Raw genomic sequence first — 23,210 nt, 5'->3', positions numbered from 1 at the left:
ATCGCCCAACACTAACAGAATTGTTGTTTTTGGGTGCACTATCCCTTTAATAAAAGATTGTAATAAAGACGTACCCAGTTCTTCATTTTATACACTAAAAGTCCACATGTGGTTTAAACACTCTGTGTTTGGTGATGCATCATTCAGACTGGAGTGGCTGTGGCACGAGGAGCTCAAGCGACGGGGGAAGGACGCGGCGTCTCTGTCCCGGGTGTTCTGGAGGTTCTGTCAGACCCGTATGCTGGTGGCCATCTTCTCCCTGCTCATCACCATGGTGGCTGGATTTGTTGGACCTGTGAGTTGTCCTCATTTTCTTTCTGACATAAGTGTTGGGTTGCATGCTGCTCTTTGACCTGCTTCTCCTATCCAGACCCTAACTGTTTGTCTTAATGGGATAGTTCAATTAAAAGAACCAAGAGGACAAAAAGCATTATTTAGACATAAAAATTGTTATGATGTGTGCATTGTATTTAAGTCTTCTGATGCAATAGTTCTTTGGAGCTTGGCAACTTGTGATCATTATGAATCGTTGTTGAATTAAAAAAACTGTGTGAAGATTTTCTTTGTGTGTGTCACAATATAAATCAAGTGGGGTGACAAAACAGGGCTGGGTACAACTATAATAAACTGTATGATATCGAGATCGCAATAAAATGTAAGTTGATATATGAGGACATGAATACATGAACTTCATCTTCAGAGCTGCTCTGAGGGTCACTTCAGGAGCTTTACAGCAGAAAAAAAACTACAGTCAAAAACACACCCGACACTGAAAGTAAAACTGAAACCCGTCAAAATAAAAGTCTGTTTTAACTAGAAGAAATTATTACAGAAATATATTACTATTGTGTACTAAAATATAATTCTCAAAGTAATAATAACAGTAATAGTATGTTTAAAGAATTTCATGCAAGCAAGGATTTTATTCATTAATTTATAGTTATGCAGCGCTGTTGTGCAGCATCGTATTTGACAAAAAATAAAAATGCTTGTTGTAAATTATGTTTTAATTTTATTGCATTTTAAAAGACTGATTACATTTTTAATTAAAGTTATTAATTTGTTTAATTAGACACCATTTTTATGAGAAATTTGTATTGAATCATAAAACAGAGAATCCGGGGGGGGGGGGGGGGAAAAAAAAAAAAAAAGATAATCAAGGCATATTTCCCTGTTGTACAGTGGAGTGGTCCAAGGCGTTGGAGAACTTTGTTTGCAACAAGGAATATTTTAAAGCTTTTTAGTCTTTACTTTTTTATATTTCCCCCTCTCCCCAAATCTCACTCTACCCTTGTGGCTATTCTTGGAGCTGTGAAAATGGGTGGCTAAATTGAATAATACAGAAAATGTCAAATTTGTCTCACATATTTTTTTTGCGTCAGTATTAACCTTTTCATTTGTTTTTGTTTTGAGTTTTGCATGGGGGGGGGGGGGGGGGATAATAAATAAAATGGAAAACTAAATTTAGTGGGAAATAAAACAGATGTCACGGAGCCCTAAACTAAAAGCTCTGTGGCATTTAATTGTGAACAAACAAATTATCTTTACATTCATTCTCGAGGTCTAACAAACATGTGGAAAGCATTTCCTTCCCCATTAATGGTAAATGAATAGTGATAAATATTGATATTGTATGATATGGGGAAAATATTGTGATAATATTTTTGTCCATATCGCTCACCCCTAGTGCAAAAACGATTACAGGAAGTAAATTCATGGATGAACGGTCACTTTAACTGCGCATGAACAACACTGTGATGGTTCAGCACTTTCCTGCTTCACACAGAAAACATACCTGCACACATTTATGAACAGTTTTATATTCAAGGGATCAATCGAGAGATTATATTTGCAGCTCATGCAGGCTCAAAATTAAAATCGTAATATAAAAAAGAGATTTTTCATACCTTCTCGTAATTCAAACTAGTATTAATCCACAGGATTGTGACGTGTGTCTGGATTTTCCATGGTCCAGGAGTCATGTTATTCATATTATTCACGTTATTGCCTGCTGCTTTATTTCTGTTGCCAAATGAGCTTAGATCTTTATTCAACAAAGAGTGATTTCGAGTTCGGATTAAAAAAATTCTTCAAAAAAAAACACACACACACATTTTTGATCTTATTAGTTTCACTATGAGGGGATTTATTTTGGTGTAGCTGGGAGTTTCTTACTGCGATGCTGTTGGGAACGCAGCTGTTAATTTTATTTCCCCACACAAGGCCGCACATGCCCCTGACAGCACTCGCTTAATAGCATTATCAGGGATTACATGTTACAAAATAGCACGCTTACTGTATTTCCTTGCGTTGATTTGTTTAGTGTTGCATGGGTCAGCCATAGTCTCAGCAGCTCTTATGTTTATTTGCAGTACATTTTAGCACGCTTTTCATGTCATAAATTCAAAATGTCCTCACTACTCCTGTCCATGGCTTCAAGTAAATACTCAAATATGTGACCCTGGACCACAAAACCAGTCATAAGGGTACATTTTTCGAAATTGAGATTTATACATCAAAAAAAAAAAAAAAAAGCTGATTAAATAAGCTTCCCATTGATGTATGGTTTGTTAGGATAGGACAATATTTGGCCGAGATATTTGAAAATCTGGAAATATTGAGAAAATCACCTTTAAAGTTGTCCAAATGAAGTTCTTAGCAAAGCATATTGCTAATCAAAAATTAAGAATTGATATATTTACGGTAGGAAATTTAATAAATATCTTCAAGGAACATGATCTTTACTTAATATCCTAATGATTTTTGGCATAAAAGAAAAATCTGTAATTTTGACCCATACAATGTATTGTTGGCTATTGCTACAAATATACCCCAGCGGCTTATGACTGCTTTTGTGCTCCAGGGTCACATATTATTTCAGGCTTACACTACCATTCAAAAGTTTGGGGTCGGTAAGATTTTGAAATGTTTTATAAGGCTCTAATGCTCACCATGGCTGCATTTATTTAATCAAAAATAGAGTAAAAACAGTAAGATTGTGCAATTTTAAAATGTAATTTATTTGTTTGATGGCAAAGTTTTGGTGCTTAAGAAACATTTCTTATGATTATTGATGTTAAAACAGTTTTTGCTGCTTGATATTTTTGTGGAAACCATGATATGTTTTATTTTTCAGGATCCTTTGATGAATGGAAAGTTCAAAAGGACAGCATTTATTAAAATATATATTATAAATGTTTTAGCATCACTTTTGATCGTTTTAATGGATCCTTACTGAATAAACTTGAAAAATGTATTTGGTCAAAGGCATACAAACAATTTGAAAAGTGATTAAGGATGACAAAATAATTTTTCCATTTCCATTTTGTTTTTGTTTTTTAGGATTAATAGAAAGTCCAAAAGAAAAGCATTTATTTAAAATATATATTTTTAGAAATGTCTTCTACCATTTTGATCAATTTATTGGGTCCTTACTGAATAAAATTATTATTCTTTAAAAAATAAGGCATAAGGTCAATGTGAAGTATTTTTTGCTGAATAGAAAGTTCAGAAGAACAGCATTTATGTAAAAAAAAAAAAAGTAACTTTAAAGTTGTCCAAATGAAGTTCTTAGCAATGCATATTGCTAATCAAAAATTAAGTTTTGATATATTTACGGTAGGAAATTTAATAAATATCTTCAAGGAACATGATCTTTACTTAATATCCTAATGATTTTTGGCATAAAAGAAAAATCTATAATTTTGACCCATACAATGTATTTTTGGCTACTGCTACAAATATACCCCAGCGACTTAACACTGCTTTTGTGCTGCAGGGTCACAAATTATTTCAGGCTTACACTACCATTCAAAAGTTTGGGGTCGGTAAGATTTTGAAATGTTTTATAAGGCTCTAATGCTCACCATGGCTGCATTTATTTGATCAAAAATAGAGTAAGAACAGTAAGATTGTGCAATATTATTACAAATTAAAATAACTGTTTTATTATTTGACTATATTTTAAAATGTAATTTATTTGTGTGATGGCAAAGTTTTGGTGCTTAAGAAACATTTTTTTATGATTATTGATGTTAAAACAGTTTTTGCTGCTTGATATTTTTGTGGAAACCATGATATGTTTTATTTTTCAGGATCCTTTGATGAATGGAAAGTTCAAAAGAACAGCATTTATTAAAATATATATTATAAATGTTTTAGCATCACTTTTGATCGTTTTGATTTGGTCAAAGGCATACAAACAATTTGAAAAGTGATTAAGGATGACAAATTAATTTTTCCAATTCCATTTCCATTTTGTTTTTGTTTTTTAGGATTAATAGAAAGTCCAAAAGAAAAGCATTTATTTAAAATATATATTTTTAGAAATGTCTTCTACCATTACGTTTGATCAATTTATTGGGTCCTTACTGAATAAAATTATTATTCTTTAAAAAATAAGGCATAAGGTCTTTTTTGTATTTTTTGCTGTATAGAAAGTTCAGAAGAACAGCATTTATGTAAAAAAAAAAAAAAGTACATTTAAATGTCTTTTCTTGTCACTTTTAAACAATTTAATAGGTCCTCACAGAATAAAAGTATTTATCTTTTTCAAAAAATGAAAAATTAATTTTTTCAGTGGCATAGGAGCAATTTGAAAAGTGACTGAGGATGATAAATTATTTTTTTATTAATTTCTTTATTTATGAATTCAGTTTTTAGCAATACGATGCGCAGTGCAACTGTACTGAACAATTAGCATTCCAGGACCAGACTGGATTATAATTAGAACGAGAATAGTTTGAGACGGAGTCAAAGAAAAAGTGTTTTCTAGTGTTTTCTTAGAAGCAGCACTTGATCCCACGACCCCAGCGCAAGTCAAAGGATGTTCTGATACCATAAAACCTCAAAGCTCACCTCTGAATCCCTCCTCGTGTAATTCTGATTCTGCTCAAATAAAAACAAAAACTCAGTGAAGTCTTACAGCTGTCTCCTCGCTCAGCATCCTGGTTGTGTGCTGTTATTCTCAGGCTCTGCTGATCCGAGCCCTGCTGGAGTACTCTCAGTGCGCAGAGGTGAAGCTGCTGTATGGTCTGGCTCTGGTCGCCGGGATTTTCCTCCTGGAGCTGACACGCTCCTGGTCTCTGGCTTTAGTGTGGGCTGTCAGCTATCGCACGGCCGCACGCCTCCGGGGAGCCGCGCTCACTTTCGCCTTCCAGAAGATCCTGCGACTACGCAGCACTAAAGACATCAGCACAGGAGAGGTGAACCGTGTGCTAATACTCCCGTAATAAACACTAAACTATTCATTAGGAGCAGCACTTTTGTAAACAAGCTTCGAACAGCTTCTCAGGTCATGCCTTATTCACTTGAATGTAAAGGGAACATGACATCTGAGAGGGTTCAGGTCTTTGCGTAGTTTAAGCTCACTTTTTCATGTGACCTTTTGGCTCTTTAAAACCAAACTGGGCTTGTGTTTGTGAGGCCTGAGTGCTGTATGACGCTAATGCACTGTGCCAGCGCTGATGCGGGTTAAGCGTGCCATGTTTTAGTTTGGGTGACTCATCCTGTTACTCTTTCAGCTGGTAAACATTTGCTCCAGTGATGGACAGCGTCTGTACGAGGCCGTCTCGGTGGGCTGTCTGCTGGCTGGAGGGCCTCTCGTTGGGATTTTGGGTCTGTCATACACCATCTATTTCTTAGGACCGACTGCACTCGTGGGATCGGCCATTTTTGTCATCTTCTATCCCACCATGGTAAGATAAGCACATCTAAACCTTTTGTTAATAAAAGGAACAGCCTTTACAGAGGCCAAGTTCCCAGTGCTGTTGAATGGCCCAAATCTTTTTTTTTTTTTTTAAGACATTGAATCTGACGTTTTCACTTTTGATCTGATATGTGTTATGTGATATGGCATGAGAGGCCATGCTGTATTGTGGAATAAGTCAAGGCTGAAGTGCGTTGTTAGGCCTGCAACCCCTTCAACCGTGATTTATTCACAATAAGCCACGCCTTGAGTACCTTATTGCTTTTATAAAATAGTTACCCCACAACGAAAAATATTAAAACCAAAAAAGTAACTTTTTTTCAAGTTCGTTAAATCTTGTCCTTCTGCCAAAAAAATAGTTCCTGACAGCAACAGTGAACGGCAAGAGAATCAACTAATAGAGCTCAAATAAAAACAGAGAATCCACCTTATTTTTCTCGTGGCCATTTGTAAATTTAATGTGTCTGGCTTCCGGTGTTATCTGCTTCCAGCTATTTTAGCTGTGCAAAACCTCTAGTTTTGCTGCTTGATATTGCACACTGGTGTTTTTGACCATATTATTTGAATGTATTATCTTAATTATGAACACACTGGTTTGTAGCACGAACAGTTTTACTCTTTACTGCACTTTGTTATTCTTCTTGTTATTTCCCTATAGCAGTAATGAACCAGAAGTCTCGCACATTCACAGAGTTTAATACAATGATATTTTCTCAGACACATACATCTGCTTATCTCTCAGCATGAGAAAATGTCTGTTTTCCGTCTTTTAGTTTAAAACAGACTGATTTGCAGCACAGCGTCATTACAGTGTAAACTGATGGACATACAGAATCATACCTGAAACAGAAAACCAATAAATACAGTAATATTAAATAAATAACAAGCAGTTAATCTTGCTGAAATACATACATTGCACCGTTTTGAGGCTATATTAGTGATTGTTTATGGGTGAAGCGGTCATAGCCGTGCTTTATCATGAATAAAACGGCTGCTGACCTGCTTAAACCAGCCTAAACTTGATTGCTGGTTTAAGACCACCCTGACTAGACTGAGACACCAACTTAGGCTGGTATGAGATTTTTTTTTTCAGTAAGGAACAGAAGGTAAAATACAAATACTTCTGCATAGTTTTAAGACTTGAAATCAAAAGTTCTTTTAGTCATTTAGTAACAAAATATGATGTTAGATTCAATTATACTATGATGTTATGATGGGTTTGTCAGGGAAGATGGTTTCATGCATGCAGCTGTAGTTCAGTTGTGATTTGAGACAGATAGATTAAAAAAAATGGCCTTATTATTTACTCATGCCCAGGCCTTTCAAGGTGTGTATGACTTTTTCAGCCGAAGAGAAATTAAGGTTTTGCAGGAAAACATTCCAGGATTTTTCTCCATCTAATGGAAGTGAACCAGACTCACTGTAGACCATTTTTGACAGACCAAAATCCCTATTCAGGCAGCTTCAAAGTACTCCGCATGACCCCAGGCAACAAATAAGAGTTTTCTCTAGTCATTTTCAGAATAAAAACAAATTGGTTACACTTTAGAGTAGGGAATTCACTATTAACTAAGAGTTTTCCCTCAATAAACTGTAGGGCTGTCAAAACAAATTCGAATTTCGAATATTCGTCGAATTTGAAATAAAAATCCACATTCGAATGCAAAAACGTTGCATTCGAATTTTAGGTGAGCGTTTAGGAGGCAGCCCTTATCAGAGGTGCACGAGATACGATGACGATGTAAGTGTCGTTGCATTATAATGTTTTTGTTAGTCTATCCAGTTGAAGCCACTAGATGCGGCGCTGCTGCGTTGTTAATTACAAATATTGCGGGAAAAGAGAACATCAATGTGGAGAAGATCTTGTTTACATCAAAACTGAAACCAAGCCGTTCACACAGAACACACATTTTCTAGAGGGACATCTATCACTGTTGCACTCGCGTCTCGCACAAAAGCAATCGCTTTTATTTATAAAGCCATGTAAAATTAATGCAAGTTTAACTGTGAAAAAAACATATGTCGAGACTTTATGGCGGGGGATTTTCCCCATCCCACTGCATCTCGTGTTTTTAAATGAAAAATGTACTCTGTGTGATTGGCTTTCGGCCCTTTGTATTAAAACGATGTAAGTGTCGTTGCATTATAATGTTTTTGTTAGTCTATCCAGTTGAAGCCACTAGATGCGGCGCTGCTGCGTTGTTAATTACAAATATTGCGGGAAAAGAGAACATCAATGTGGAGAAGATCTTGTTTACATCAAAACTGAAACCAAGCCGTTCACACAGAACACACATTTTCTAGAGGGACATCTATCACCGTTGCACTCGCGTCTCGCACAAAAGCAATCGCTTTTATTTAGAAAGCCATGTAAAATTAATGCAAGTTTAACTGTGAAAAAAACATATATCGAGACTTTATGGAGGGTTTTTTCCCATCCCACTGCATCTCGTGTTTTTAAATGAAAAATGTACTCTGTGTGATTGGCTTTCGGCCCTTTGTATTAAACTATGCATACATACATGATCCTGTTTTGTTTATAGTTGTTTAAGTAACTTAATTATAATTGGTTAATATAACATTATGCACTTTTTCACAGATAGTCATGTTATGCTTTGAATAAATGTGCATTAGTAATATTTTGCTCGATGCGCCCTCTTGTGGCCTCAGAAGAGAAGCCAAAAGCTTTTCTTCGCCCTAACTGAAATTATGCATTTTAAATTCGCATATAATTCGAATTTTGATTAAGTAAAAAATTCGAATTTAGTTTTTCAGCCATTTTGACAGCCCTAATAAACTGCAACTTATTAATAAGTAAGGTAGTTGTTGTTGCATTAGTTATGTTTAGGTATTAGGCAGTGTTAAAGGATCTAGAATACGGTCATGCATTAACATGTGCTTTTTAAGTACTAATAAGCAGCCAATGTGCATGCTAATAAGCAACTAGTTAAGGTTGAATAATGTTCCCTAATCTAAATTGATACCTAAAATTTCTATACTTTGCCTTGGTCCATACACTAACAGTTTTATTCGTGGGATTTCCCTACTGTAGTCTTGTGTCTGACTGTACAGGCTGTTCTTCACATTTAAATTGTTTCCTGCAGATGCTGGCCTCCCGCTTGACAGCGTATTTCCGTAAAAGGTGTGTGACGGTTACGGACCGGCGAGTCCGGCTGATGAACGAGATCCTGGGCTGCATTAAGTTCATTAAGATGTACTGCTGGGAGACGGCGTTTGCTAACAACATCCAAAGTAAGACAGCACTCGGCTGCACCCACTCACACAGTAGCACTGACTCAGCCAAACTGGAAGTGAGTGTATAATGATGGCGACTGAGCGCTCAGATGTCATGGTCTCCTTGGAAATCAAAGGATCATCGCTGTGGCTTTGCACTGCATTCAAAGGAACAAGTTTCCTAATCCGCTGTCTTGGCTCTGTCCTCCGTCACTGAATGTCCTGAGAGTCTCTGAGCTTCCAGATTAACTCACAAAAGCATTCAGCGCTCTTTCTTCTATAATGCCTTGGGACGGTTTGACTTTGTTGAATGTTAAATAAGAACAATTTGGGTGATGTGGATCTATACTACAGTTCAAAATTTTGAAGTTTTTTAAGAAATGAATACTTTTATTCAACGATGACGCACGAAATGTATCATAAGTGAGAGTAAACACATTTATAATGTTACAAAAGATTTCTATTTCAAATAAATGTCGTTGTTTTCAACTTTCTATTCATCAAAGAATCCTAAAAAATAAAATCTATCATGGCTTCTACAAAAACATGAAGCAGCACAACTGTTTTCAACATTGAAAATAATGACTTTCTTTAGCACCAAATAGGCATATCAGAAAGATTTTAAATGATATTGTGGTTAATATTGTGAAATTATAATAATATTTCACAATGCAACATTTAACTGTATTTTTGATCAAATAAATACAGCCTTTGAGGTTCTTTCAAAAACATTTTTTTAAAATCTGTAACACTTTACAATAAGGTTTAGTTTGTTGACATTAGTAAGCCACATTAGTTAACATAAAATACTTCTAAAGCATTGATGCTGATTCCTATATTTAATAATACATTATAAAATTCAAAAGTTGTATCTAATGCTTTTTAATGGACCTGAGCTAATAAGTACAAACAATGAACGGCTGTATTTTTATTAACATTAAAAAGATTAATAAATATCGTAACATATTTATTGCTAATTGTTACTTAATGCATCAAATATAGTTAACAAATGGAACCTTATTGTAAAGTTTTACAAAAAATAAAAAATACTATACCAAAAGTATTCAAATCACCCTTTAAAACAATCAGGTGTAGTTCATGACATAAATCAAATATGAATATTATACATTGAATATTAATATAATATTTGTCTTAAATTTGAACAGTATTTTAGTATATCCTTTTTTTTAAATAAAATCTCTGAACGCCATTTCATTACATATAAAATATCCAGCCACGTACCATTTAGCTTGTCTTAAATTCTTTTGAGGTCACTGTATATGGAGAAAACAGATCATTTAACCCTTTAAACTGGGATGCACTGCTCTAGTAATCCATTTTTACCTCAGATATTCTCTGTTATGTAGCTGAGCAGTAATGAAGGATGCATGGCCTTCTTTCCTCTATTTACACCTTTTTTTGCATGCACTTATGAATAAAATATCACAACCTGCATAGATTAACATCTACTATATATGAATTATGTAGATCCAGCAGTGTTTTCAGAGATTACGTCCAGAGCTTCTGGTTGTTTAGACCAGCAGCAAAACACTTTGGCTGTAAGCCAGAGAGCGGCGCTGAATGAATGTGCCAGCTTGCAGCCAGTCGGGAGACAAATATTAGTGCAGCAGAGGGAGGCGAAATGGGGCACTTGGACACCAGCCAGTGCCTCAGCATCCCCATCTACTGCAACATCCCATTTATGATTATTATCTGTCTTCCGTTACAGTCGCACTTCTCACTGTTGCTGCCGGATTGAACATAATGTGGTACTAGTACTAGGGCTGCACAATTAATCGAATTTCTAATCGCGATTACAATTATGGATGCCACAATTACGTAATCGTTCAAAGCGGCAATTAATCGTTCAAAGTCCACTTATGTTATTCTGCATCCTTAAGATGCGTTTATTTCTTTCTACATGTTGTCTTAAGGGTTTTTCCCATTATTTTCATTTTAGTTTTACTATAACATTATACTACCATTCATATTTTTATTTTTTTTTATAATTTAAAGAAGAAACCAATCTGATGTAAAGTTGACATTTGAGGCTTAATACTATAGAAAAGTGTGTTTTCAGCTTATAAGATGCGTTTATTTCTTTCTACATGTTGTCTTAAGGGTTTTTCCCATTATTTTAATTTTAGTTTTAGTATAACATTATGCTACCATTCATATTTTTATTTTTTTTATAATTTAAAGAAGAAACCAATCCGATGTATAGTTGACATTTGAGGCTTAATACTATAGAAAAGTGTGTTTTCAGCTTATTTTTCATATAAAAATACGGCATGCAGTTGCATCAAACAATGGTATAAACATCATTCAGTGTAAATTGTGATAATCGTAATTAATAATCGCAATTACAATTTCAATGGAATAATCGACAATTATGATTTTTGTCATAATCGTGCAGCCCTAACTAATACATTAGAAGTGCCTTATCTTCATTTTGAGAGCGTCAGTTTTTTTTAATCATCTGTCATTTAACTGAGACATTGACATTCAGTTGGATGAAATAAAATGTAGCAGTTAAATGTTTTGCAATTTTTCAAGTTATCATTTTGATAAAAAATGAATTAGCAAAATGCGAAATAGAAATGTCATTTTTTTTGGACTGAGATAAGTGTGTGCTTAATTTATTTTTATTATTTTTTACATTTTAAAGAATGTCCATGCAGCTCTTTTACAATAAAATGAAATTAATGAAAACTTGGAATCCAAAAATGACAAAAAGCACAATAATCAAATTACTGAGGGTGCTTCTTAAAATAGTGAGGGTGCTCTAACTATAGTATTTTTTTAATCTAATTAATCACACCCTTTTTCTGGGATTAATCGCACACTCTCTCTTGGCAGGTCTTCCAGCCACTTCTATCAAACCTCTACAATTAATCCAAAATGCCGATGCAAGATTAATCTTTAATGAGCCGAAAAGAACGCATGTTCTTCAATTTGCACTGGCTACCGGTAGATGCTCACATTAAATTCAAGGCATTAATGTTTGCCTACAAAACCACCACTGGCTCTGGTGTGTATATGTGTGTGTGTGTGTGTGTGTGTGTGTGTGTGTGTGTGTATAATATATATATATATATATATATATATATATATGTATGTGTGTGTTATATACACCTTGCTACGTGTACTGCGTTAGGCTAACCGAGACTTGTCATTTGCACTTATATATTGTTGCTCTTTTGTTAGTTTTGACTGCTTTTATTGTCCTCATTTGTAAGTCGCTTTGGATAAAAGCATCTGCTAAATGACTAAATAAATAAAAAATAAAATAAAATATGTATGTATGTATGTGTGTATGTAAATATGATGGTTTCATTCATTCATTTGCTGGCTTCCATGGCTGCAATACGCTGTGTTTTCCACCAACTGGGAACCCGGGGTATCGAAATACTATTGGTTAAACTGGCAGTGGGCGGAGTCACGCAGACCAAAACAAAAACAGACATTCTGACACGGAACGCACATTTCAAAGTAGAATAACTGGCTGTAGTGTTGTTTTTCAGAGAAGCAAGTGTGTGAACTTAACATGTTTCCTAAATATCTGCAAACTTATTATGGTGTTTTTGTTTGTTTGTTTGCTTTAACACAGTCAAAAAATTCCCATACAGCACATTTTCTTAAAAACTAGTCTGACCAGCTAGGTTAAGTCAGCCAAGGATTAATCTGTTTTACTTTTCAGATTCAAATTAGACTAGCTAAAAAACTGGATGACTAACTTGTAAGACTAGTCTAAGCAGTGTATGCAAGCGGCTCCAGGACATTTAGAGAGTCATACCTGTTAGTTGTACTGTGAATGCAGTCATTGAACAGAAAACCATCTCTTGCTGCTTTGACGTCTCCTCTGTTGTGTCTCCAGGCGTTCGATCAGAAGAGAGGAGGATCCTGGAGAGGGCCGGCTGTGTTCAGAGCCTGACGGTGGGTGTGGCTCCAGTGGTGGTGGTGATAGCCAGCGTGTGCACTTTCACTCTTCACATGGCTCTGGGCTATGATCTCACCGCAGCACAGGTACAGCCATATTTCTGCACTTCGCTTTCTGCCCGAGGCTCGTAAACAACTGAACTCACAGAGACCAGTTTTCATTTCTGTCACAACCTGCAGGCCTTCACAGTCGTTGCTGTTTTCAACTCCATGACCTTTGCTCTAAAGGTCACGCCCTTGGCGGTGCGTGCTTTATCCGAAGGCTCTGTGGCCGTGAAACGATTTCAGGTTAAAAACACATCCACATCCATAAACAAACCAAAAATGACTCTTCTGCCATTATTTTCTCACCCTCGTGTTATTTAAAATGTGAATTAATTTCAGTGGAACACAAAAGGAGAAAATTTGAAGAAGATCCAGGCAGCTCTTTTCCAATACACTGAAAAAATAGAGCCTGGGACTTTAAAATTGACAAAAAGCACCATAAATGTATCATAAAAGTGATCCATGTATAAGTCTTCTGAAGCTGTGCGATAGCGTAACACCGAAAATTATTTAAACCTATAAAGCCTACAGTATCAAGTCCTCTAAATTATCAACATGATCAAACTTTGCTGAAAACCCTGTTGTAACAATCTACTACATGCCTTCTGTCTTCTGATTGAAAGATCTTTGTTGTACCATTCTTAAAACATCCACCTTCAGGATGAGGTGCATGTGTCTTTTTGCTATTACATTTTTACTGATTTTTATAATGTAAACGTAAGAATACATTTGATATTTTTAGCCTTACATTTCCTCAGTTATTCAAACAGCAGCAACAGAAAACGAGCAAAGAACATTTACATTACCAAAGAACATCATCACTGACTTCAGTCTAGCGTGAGTTTATGCACTATAAAAAACACTCCCGATAAAATCAGTGAAGCTGTCTACAGTGTATGATGAATAAATCTCTTATACTAATATTGCACATACATCTGCACTTTGTTGTTGAGATGATGAGAGAATTCATGAGTCAGAATGCAGTCAGTGCACGCTGAACAACAAAACTCTGCTGTTTCATCGATGACTCATCTGAACGCCTCTGATTGGCCATTGCGTTCATAAACTCAATATAATCTTATGTGATTGGTTTGATTATAATGTGTAAAAATGCTGAACACTGTAAAAATGCAGAAAAAATATATAATGGAACAAATAAGCCCTAATATTAATTAGATGGTATTACTAGCCTGATGATAATAATAATAATAATATTAATAATTGCCTTGCTATTGTCAAAGGCATCAGCCACAGGTGATATCTCAAACTATCGTCATTCGGCACAACCCTACTTGACACTGTGGGCCCTATTTTAACGATCTAAGCGCATGGTCTAAAGCACACGGCGCAATTGCATTTAGGGCATGTCCGAATCCACTTTTGCTAGTTTAAGGATGGGAAAAATGGTCGGCGCGCCCGGCGCATGGTCTAAACGTGTTTTCCCTATTCTCTTAATGAGTAATGGGTATTTTTTTGGACGTAACTTGCCATAAACCAATTAGAGTCTCATCTCCCATCCCCTTTAAAAGCCAGTTGTGCTCGCGCCATGGCGGATTCACTATTTACATGGCGGAATGTAATTTTCATTTGTAAAAATGTTTGTGTGCTGCTGCGCGTCCCTGTGTGTGTAATAAGCAAAGTGTACGCGTGTTGTGCACCCGCCTATAGGCGCATATTACTAACACACTCTTTAAATAACAAAGAAAAAATATTGCGCCAGATTTTAGACCAGGTTGGAGTTGGTCTATGGCGTAGTCTATTTTCAGTTCCTCAAAATAGTAACGTGCCAGCAATGCACCTGAACACACCTTGTTTTCAGACCAGCACGCCCATGGGCGCACAAATGGGCGCAAATGCATTTGCTATTTAAACAACGTGGCGCAGGATGGGAAAATGACAGCTGCGTCGGGCTGAAACTAGCAAAAAACACTTGCGTCGCGCCTGGCGCCAGGTGTATGATAGGGCCCTGTGTCTTTAAAACGTGGCACTCATGTGTGAGATGCTGCAAAAGACACAAGACGCAAGCGCAACGGTCATACACGTCCGTCTAGCGTGTTCACATAGAAAAACAATGGAAAAGTAGCACATTGGAATGAAAAAAACGCGTTCCGTGTGAACAGCCCCTAACTTACACTCAAGTTGTTTCAATCCTGTATGAGTTTCTTTCTTTTGTGGAACATATAAGAACATATTTTGAAGAATGTTGTTAACCAAACAGTATTGGTCCCCATTGACTTCCACAGTATCATTTTTGGGTGCACTATCCCTTTAACAGTGCCAATCCTCATTCACAATTATTATAAGGAAGAGCCTGGATATTCTGCTGTATTTATCCTTAAGTGTTCACAGAAAGTCATTCAGGTTTGGAACAACATGATGGTGAGTAAATGATGACTGCATTTTTTCTTATGGGAGAGTGTTTCCTTAAGTGTTTACTAAACAAGTTCAGGGTTCTCCATTTTAATGCCTCCTCTGACGCCCACAGAAGCTGTTTATGATGGAGGACAGGGAGCTGATCTCAAACAGAACAGAAGATCTCTATAATGCAGTGGAGTTTAAAGATGCCACACTGGCCTGGGAGAAGACCTGCAGCTCACTGGGGAAAAAGAGCCGAGCCCAGCAGAAAAGAGGAGGCATGAAGAGAGTTTTGAGGAGGGAGAAGCTGAGCTTGTACATCACCGCAGAAGACGGCAAAGGGGAGAGCGAGGAACCCAATGCAGAGCACCTCCTCACACACATGGAGCAGGAGAGCCCACAGAGCACCATCTCCTCCACACAGAGCATCCGACCTCCGCTGCACAAAACCCTGCACCGCATAGACCTCTGCATCCGGAAGGTACTGCGATACATCAGCGGCACATTTTTACCACTCCATGTGCGGTTTTACGTTCTTTACATAGCACAGTGTCAACATGTCTCATTATATTCAGACAAAAACAAGGTTTTCATGGGAAGCTCAAGTCTCGCACGCAGCATCATTTATTTACAGAACTTTTAACATAACCATGATTAAATTCACTCTACTTCCATAAAATACTTGTGATGTAATTTGCTGGCCTGTTTTCTGCGCTGTACACCAGGGGTTGCTGCTTGGGGTTAGTGGAGGAGTCGGCAGTGGGAAGAGCTCGCTGCTATCTGCTCTACTTGGACAGGTGAGGAATTACATACACTACTGTTCAAAAGATCAGGGTCAGTGAGAATGCTGTTTTGTTTTGTTTTGGAGAAAGAAAGATAGTAATACTTATATTCTGTAAGGATGCATTCCACTGGGCAAAAATGATAGTTAAAGCATTCTAAAAGTTTTTAGAAAACTTTTTTCTATTTCGAATAAATGCTGCTCTTTTGAACTTCATCTATTCATCAAAGAATACTGAGAAAAAAGTATCCCAGTTTCCACAAAATATTAAGCAGCACAAATGTTTTCAACATGAAATGTTTCTTGAGCAGCAAATCAGCATATTAGAATGATTTCTGAAGGATCACGTGACTCTGAAGACTGGAGTAATGATGCTGAAAATTCAGCTTTGATCACAGGAATAAATTATGTTTTACAATATATTCACATAGAAAACTGTTATTTAAAATTGTAAAAATATTTCAATATTTGTACTTTTTTTATTGTATTTTTGATCAAATAAATGCATCCTTTCTGAGCATAAGAGACTTGTTTATTAAATGTTTTATCATGCACACTTACTGTTAAAAGTTGGTAACATTTCTAAATTTTGTCTATGGATAATTCTGTGGTTTATGTATTTACTATATCAAGGATGTAATCACAACAGACATAGAAAAGGACACATTTTGATTTGGGGACGATCGTTAGTGAATAACGCCTTAAATTCCAGTCTGTTTACAGTTTTGTTCCAGTCACAAAAAGTTACTCTATGACTTTGGAAGACGAGTATACCGGTACAATGCTACGGTATTTGTTGTTTTTGGAGCTGGACAGCTGTTGTTTTACAGAAAGGATGAGTGTTTCTCTTTATGAGCTCCACTGAGAAAATAACAGCATATGGGTTTGCCACGAAATTAGAGTAAATAATGAAAAACCTTGATTTTTTATAGCCACCCCTTTAACCATCATAAAGCAGCCTGGACATGAAGCAGCTGGTCCTCTCAGCAGGACGAAAGCAGATGTATAGGTCTGATTCTCCGCCTTCTGTCTAGATGACCCTTCTTGGCGGCTCAGTAGCTGTAAACGGAGACTTCGCATATGTTGCTCAACAGGCCTGGATCCTCAACGATTCCCTCAGGGAGAACATCCTGTTTGGAAAAAAATACATTGAGGAGAAGTAGGGAGCTGTATTCATGCATACATAAGTTCTGCATAAAAATGACTTTGGCCTTTCTTCTAAAATTAAACAAGTTTTTTTGCTCGTCTCTCACCAGGTACAATGCCGTTCTGGAAGCCTGCTGTTTATTTCCCGATATTATTGAGCTGCCATATGGTGATATGACTGAGGTATCTGCATTATTGCGCTCGTAATATAATCTCTGACCTCGACAAACACAATCATAGCACAAGGTCATTCAAATCTTACTCATTTGTGACCCTGGAGCACAAAAGCAGTCTTAAGTCGCTGGGGTATATTTGTAGCAATAGCCAAAAATACATGTACATACATGTATGGGTCAAAATTTTTCTTTTATGCCAAAAATCGTTAGGATATTAAGTAAAGATCATGTTCCATGAAGATAGTTTGTAAATTTCCTACCGTAAATATATCAAAGCTTAATTTTTGATTAGTAATATGCATTGCTAAGAACTTCATTTGGACAACTTTAAAGATGATTTTCTCAATATTTTGATTTTTTTTTTGCACCCTCAGATTCCTGATTTTCAAATAGTTGTATCTCTGCCAAATGTTGTCCTATCCTAACAAACCATACATCAGTGGAAAGATGATATATATATAAATTATGATATATATTAGGGCTGTCAATCGATTACAATTTTTTATCTAATTAATCACACCCTTTTTCTGTGATTAATCACGATTAATCGCACACTCCATGAAATTAAGCATAGACCATTTATCTTATTTCAAATGTTTATTTTGTCATCATTTGCTATATCCAGCAATGTAAACCAAAAGACTGAAGGGTGATTCTCAAAAATCTGTATTTTCTGCAAGCTTTTTTCAAGATAAATTTAGCTATCTTTCCAAAAAAGGACACTTAGAAACTCAAAAAGGACACCAAAGAACCAAAAGATATAAGGAGCCCATATAAGCATATATACTGTATATAAAAAAAATTAAATCAGAATTTTATAGTATGTGTACAGTGCAACAGCAAAGAGCTTTTAAACATTTTAGAGAAATCAAGTTGCGATACCGAACAGGACCACATGGAGATGCCAAAAAAAACCTAAACCAATCGCCTGCTGACTGCATATATCTACTACAGTACACGGATCCATTCAGAATAACTAACACATGACACAGCAACATACACATGACAAATCCAAACATTTTCGTGAATGTGTGAAATATATATATATATATTTATATATATAAATATATATATATAAATGATATATAAATCTCAATCTTCAAAAAATTGTCCAGTAGCCTAGTTTTGTGGTCCATGGTCACATATTAGTTTTCAGTTGAAAAAATGCAGTGTGATGATTACTGTGGCTGCTGTGAATGATCTGCTGTAGATAGGAGAGAGAGGAGCCAATCTGAGCGGCGGTCAGCGGCAGAGAGTGAGTCTGGCCCGTGCGCTGTACAGCGAGAGACCCGTCCTTCTGCTCGATGACCCCCTCAGCGCCGTCGACACTCGCGTGGGATCGCACCTATTCCACAGCGCCATCCGCCGCACGGCCAAGAGCAGGACTGTCATCTTTGTCACGCACCAGCTGCAGGCAAGAGGCTATGAATGCATGTGATGTACCGCATAGACACAGCACAGACTGGGACAGGAGACATTGTGCTCATCCACCAAGCTTCACTGAGATTATATACGTTTGTGAATTGAATACGGTTCATCCGAGAGGCCGTGCTGTATTGCAAAGGCCATTGTTAGGCAGTTCCTATGTTGATAACACAGTATGGCTTTAAATTCCTTTTTGTGCTTCTAAAATATTTTGAAAATAATACAAATTTAGGCCAATACCAATAAGTCGAATACACATTTATTTCTTTGCATAGCTGTTATTTTAATATTAAGCTTTTATTTTTATATTTTCACTGGGTTTTTTTTCAAGTTTTAGTAACTTTTTATGTGTTTGTGTTTTTGTCTTTTTTTAATCTTTTTTTCGATTTAGCTTAATTTAAGATGTTTTTTAAATTAATATTTCAGTTAAGTTAATGCTAGTACTTCAGCTTAAACTTAATTTATTTTGGTTAGTTGCCAATGTTGGAAAGGTAATCTAAAGGAAATGTAAAAATCGAAAAAAGCATCATTTAAAAGCCAACATATACTGTATTATGATGAATATCCAATATTTACTGTTACCGATAAATAAAAAAAAATCATCATAAATATTTAAAAAAAGATTGATAACTGATGGCATGTCATGCATTCATATTAACATTTTTTAAAGACACAAAAATGTCCCTTAAAACCTTTTTTTAACTGCGCAAATGACTTCTAATATGATATTAATATGCTTGGGGATATATATCATATATTTACTGTTACTGATAAAGAAAAAATGTCATGCATCCCTATTTAAAGAACAAAAATGTCCCTTAAAACATTTTTTTTAATTGAGCAAATGCCTTCTAATGTGATATTAATGTGCTTAGGGTTGGGTTAATGTAACATAAAGTCTCCTCATGGTATTTTCTGACGCTCTGTGTCTTTTCCCACGGGTGTGTTTGTTCTACAGTACTTGCCTGAGTGTGATGAGGTGGTGTTAATGAAGGATGGTCAGATAGCGGAGCACGGCACACACGTCCAGCTGATGGAGAAAGGCCGAGACTACGCTGCCCTTTTCAACAGCGTGCAGCAAGAGGTGCGATACGCTGCCCTATGGGAAAACACCAGGGTCACACGTTCACAAAACATCCTACATCACCTACTGCAAAATTCATGAAGCAGGGGCTGCAGAGCCACTGGTTTGAAATGTTAATTCATGCCGTGCTTTTGTAATTTATAAGTGAATTGATCTGTGAGAGTAACAGCCGAGGGACATTGTCACTGATCTCTGTATTAATGACCCAGCAGCCATTGTTCTGGCTGATTTGTTCTGTTAATCAGGTGCGGGTTGCTCTTTACCAGGTCTCGCTCTTTCTCTTTTTCTTCATCCTTCATCCAGAACCTAGTGAGGAAGAACCTGAAAAACAAGCAGAGGGCCGAGGAGGAGAGCAGCCCGCAGTCCCTGCATGTCAGCCCTGCAGCCAAGCCGCATACTGAGAGCAAGAAAAGAGGTGAGGGTTTAATTCAGTGCTTCTCATTTGTTTTGTCCTCAGGACTGTATATTGGATGACTCTGGAGATTCATTACCATAGCCATAACTTTCTACCAAATAAAAGGTGAAAATGTTTGAAATCAAACATTGAAAATAGCAAACTAGTACGAAAAAAGTATGCAGTTTGCAGTATGCAGAATTTTAATTATTTTTTACCTGTTCAGATTGTCAAGTCTTGTGTTGATGCATTTATGCAATTGTTAACTTATTATAAATATATTAATACTTATAAATATATATTCTCTCTCTCTCTCTCTCTCTCTCTCCCTCTCTCTCTATATATATATATATATATATATATATATATACGCTGTAATTATAATTGTAATTATAATTAATTTTAGAAAATTATACATGATCTATTCAGCTTTCCGTGCTCATGTTTTGTATTAATGCATATATATAATTTATAATCAACTACAAATTCATCATTTGTAATCAACATATTTGTGTGTGTGTGTGTGTGTGTATATACATAAATTCATATATATGAATGTTGATTATAAATTGACAATAAACAAAAGTGCATTGTGTGTGTTCATGTTAATATAACACGCTAAATTAATTGCATTACAATATGAATATACAATATACTGTATATACACAACAAAATGTTATCAATAATGAATTGAAGAACACATTGTGTTTGGCACAAACAAACATCTCACTTACATGCACTGATCTGAAACGGACTGCTATACTCAGTATAAGCACTTCTGGAACATCACCCAGCAAATAAATTGCCTGATTTCTTTGATCTGGTTTGGTCGTAGGCTAGCCACCATGTGACCTGTTTTGGGAAGCGTTGGTTTAACAGTCGGTGGATGAGTCACACTTCTTTGTTGTTCTTCTCTCTTTCTGTTGTCTGATGTGCCCCTCACAGATCAGCTCATGCAGGCGGAGGAAAAGGGGAGCGGGGCCGTGGCCTGGCCCGTGTACACTGCTTACATCAAGGCTGCCGGAGGGCCCCTGGCCTTCGTCGTGAACATCCTCCTCTTCCTCTTCACCACCGGCAGCATCGCCTTCAGCAACTGGTGGCTCAGTCACTGGATCAGGCAGGGCAGCGGGGTAAGACAAAGTGATTATTCAGCTAACAATAGCAACTCGGTCATCTTCTCTTAACACTTTTTCTTCTGAGGAAAAGAAAAGCAGACGTTCTAATCAGTATGAACGAATCTTTGAATGAATCATTCCCATCATCCTATTCATTGACATGATCTGACTCAAAAGAATCATTTGTTTCCTCGCTACTTGCTCATGATCTTTCATCAATGTACTAAAGAGAATTAGGGTGGATTTCAATTATTTTTGTGAATAAATGGTTAGTTCACCCCAAAATTAAAATGGTCATGCTTATATTATGCATTCATTATAATGCCTTAAGAATACCCTTAAAATGTATTATAAATATGGGCTTCATAGAAAGTGTTACCGATATTTTATTTGGATTGTTTGACTGCTCAAAAGAGCATATAGGACAATATAACTTAATTAATTTGCGTTTCCTGCTAGCTAAATTCCACATACATAAACAACAATTCACTGGCTCTAAACCGAAGTCCTGATCTGAATAATGATTCGCTAATCATTATTCAGATCTGAATCAAAAGATTTGCGAACCTGCTCCGAAGTTCCGATCTAAATCAAATGATTTGCGAACCTGCTCCGAAGTTCCGATCTAAATAATGATTCGCGAACCCACCCCAAAGTTACGAGCTAAATCAAACGATTTGCGATACATCCTCCGAAGTCCTGATCTGAATTCGTGAACCTGCCCCGAAGTTCCGATCTAAATCAAATGATTCGTATTCTGAAATCCCGATCTCATCCCTATGCCCTAATCCCTTCGAAGCTCTCACTCCGGAGGGTAAACCCTTTGAAGGGATTAGGGTATAGGGATGAGCCTTTCCGAATGGAACGCAGGGTGTGACGCCAAACAACTTTCCTGTGCAAAGGATCATGGGGGCCCGAAGTTGTACCCTTCAAAATCCTTCATTCCGAAGGTCCCTTTGAAGTGGCCAGTTTTGAGCACTTCGGTTTGGAACGACCCTTCAATATGGCGGCCATGATTGTTTTCACTCCAAAGTGCCCATCGGAGGGCGATATATCCCGCTTGCTTGAACTGAAAGATCGAAGTCACGAATTTGAGAGTGAATCAGTCGGAGCGGTTCCAGCGTAAATGACTCCATGTTTACACGACACTGTCAGTACTACTAATACTACTGGCTTAGCTGGCTAGTTTTATTATTAATCGTGGCTCCAGAAAACTTTTATTAATTTGCTTGATTTTACTTTTTTTTATATCTTTACAAATATTTGAAAGCATCAGAGTTTTAGGTAAACAGACTTTCAGAAGAGAGACAGATTTGATTAAAAACATCTTAATTTGTGTTACGAAATTGAACAAATTTCTTATGGGTTTGGAATGACATGAGGGTGAGTAAATGATGACAGAATTTACATTTTAGAGTAAAATAACCCTTTAAAATTGACCATGATACTTTTTTGGTTCTTTTATACTCTTTTTGAAGGGTATAAAAAGCTTGAAAGCTTACACGTTCCTTATAATTGCAAGGAAAACAGAAACGGGTCAGAATCTCTCATTTTGAGTTTCTTGAGTCTTCACAGCCCTGCTGAAAAAAACAACAGAAGCCATCACAGAAATTCTAATGGTTTCCACTACAAATACCATTACAAACCATCAACTTTTAACCATTAAAACCATTAAAATTTGTATTCTGTAGTGTGTTTTGGGACATATCCTATTAGGATTTAGTGGTTTTAACAAGCCACCAATATAAGGCGACCAATTACCAATAGAGACCCACATTACAGTTTCCATTAAAACAATACAAATCCCAT

General features: G+C 36.5%; 1 protein-coding gene across 4 annotated transcripts in view; it reads left to right on the top strand.

Annotated features, from left to right (window-relative positions):
• The window catches only part of LOC107554714 (multidrug resistance-associated protein 5-like), a 54,382-nt gene that overhangs the window by 14,149 nt on the left and 17,023 nt on the right, over positions 1-23,210 (top strand). Inside the window, exons 4-17 of one of the 4 annotated variants that reach the window (XM_016237304.1) lie at positions 148-295; positions 4,971-5,204; positions 5,523-5,696; positions 8,812-8,959; positions 12,819-12,967; positions 13,109-13,168; positions 15,411-15,761; positions 16,006-16,077; positions 17,096-17,220; positions 17,318-17,390; positions 18,594-18,797; positions 19,767-19,892; positions 20,196-20,307; positions 21,232-21,416. In XM_016237304.1, the coding sequence (XP_016092790.1) occupies positions 148-295; positions 4,971-5,204; positions 5,523-5,696; positions 8,812-8,959; positions 12,819-12,967; positions 13,109-13,168; positions 15,411-15,761; positions 16,006-16,077; positions 17,096-17,220; positions 17,318-17,390; positions 18,594-18,797; positions 19,767-19,892; positions 20,196-20,307; positions 21,232-21,416 (2,161 nt within the window). Of the gene's footprint in view, positions 1-147; positions 296-4,970; positions 5,205-5,522; positions 5,697-8,811; positions 8,960-12,818; positions 12,968-13,060; positions 13,169-15,410; positions 15,762-16,005; positions 16,078-17,095; positions 17,221-17,317; positions 17,391-18,593; positions 18,798-19,766; positions 19,893-20,195; positions 20,308-21,231; positions 21,417-23,210 lie in introns of all 4 variants that reach the window. The other 3 variants (XM_016237303.1, XM_016237306.1, XM_016237305.1) reach the window with 3 other exon arrangements.

Source organism: Sinocyclocheilus grahami, unplaced genomic scaffold (assembly GCF_001515645.1).
Source record: "Sinocyclocheilus grahami isolate Dianchi unplaced genomic scaffold, SAMN03320097.WGS_v1.1 scaffold510.1, whole genome shotgun sequence".
Taxonomy (NCBI): domain Eukaryota; kingdom Metazoa; phylum Chordata; class Actinopteri; order Cypriniformes; family Cyprinidae; genus Sinocyclocheilus; species Sinocyclocheilus grahami.
Note: the sequence above shows the minus strand (reverse complement) of the source record. Positions and strands in the feature narration are given on the sequence as shown.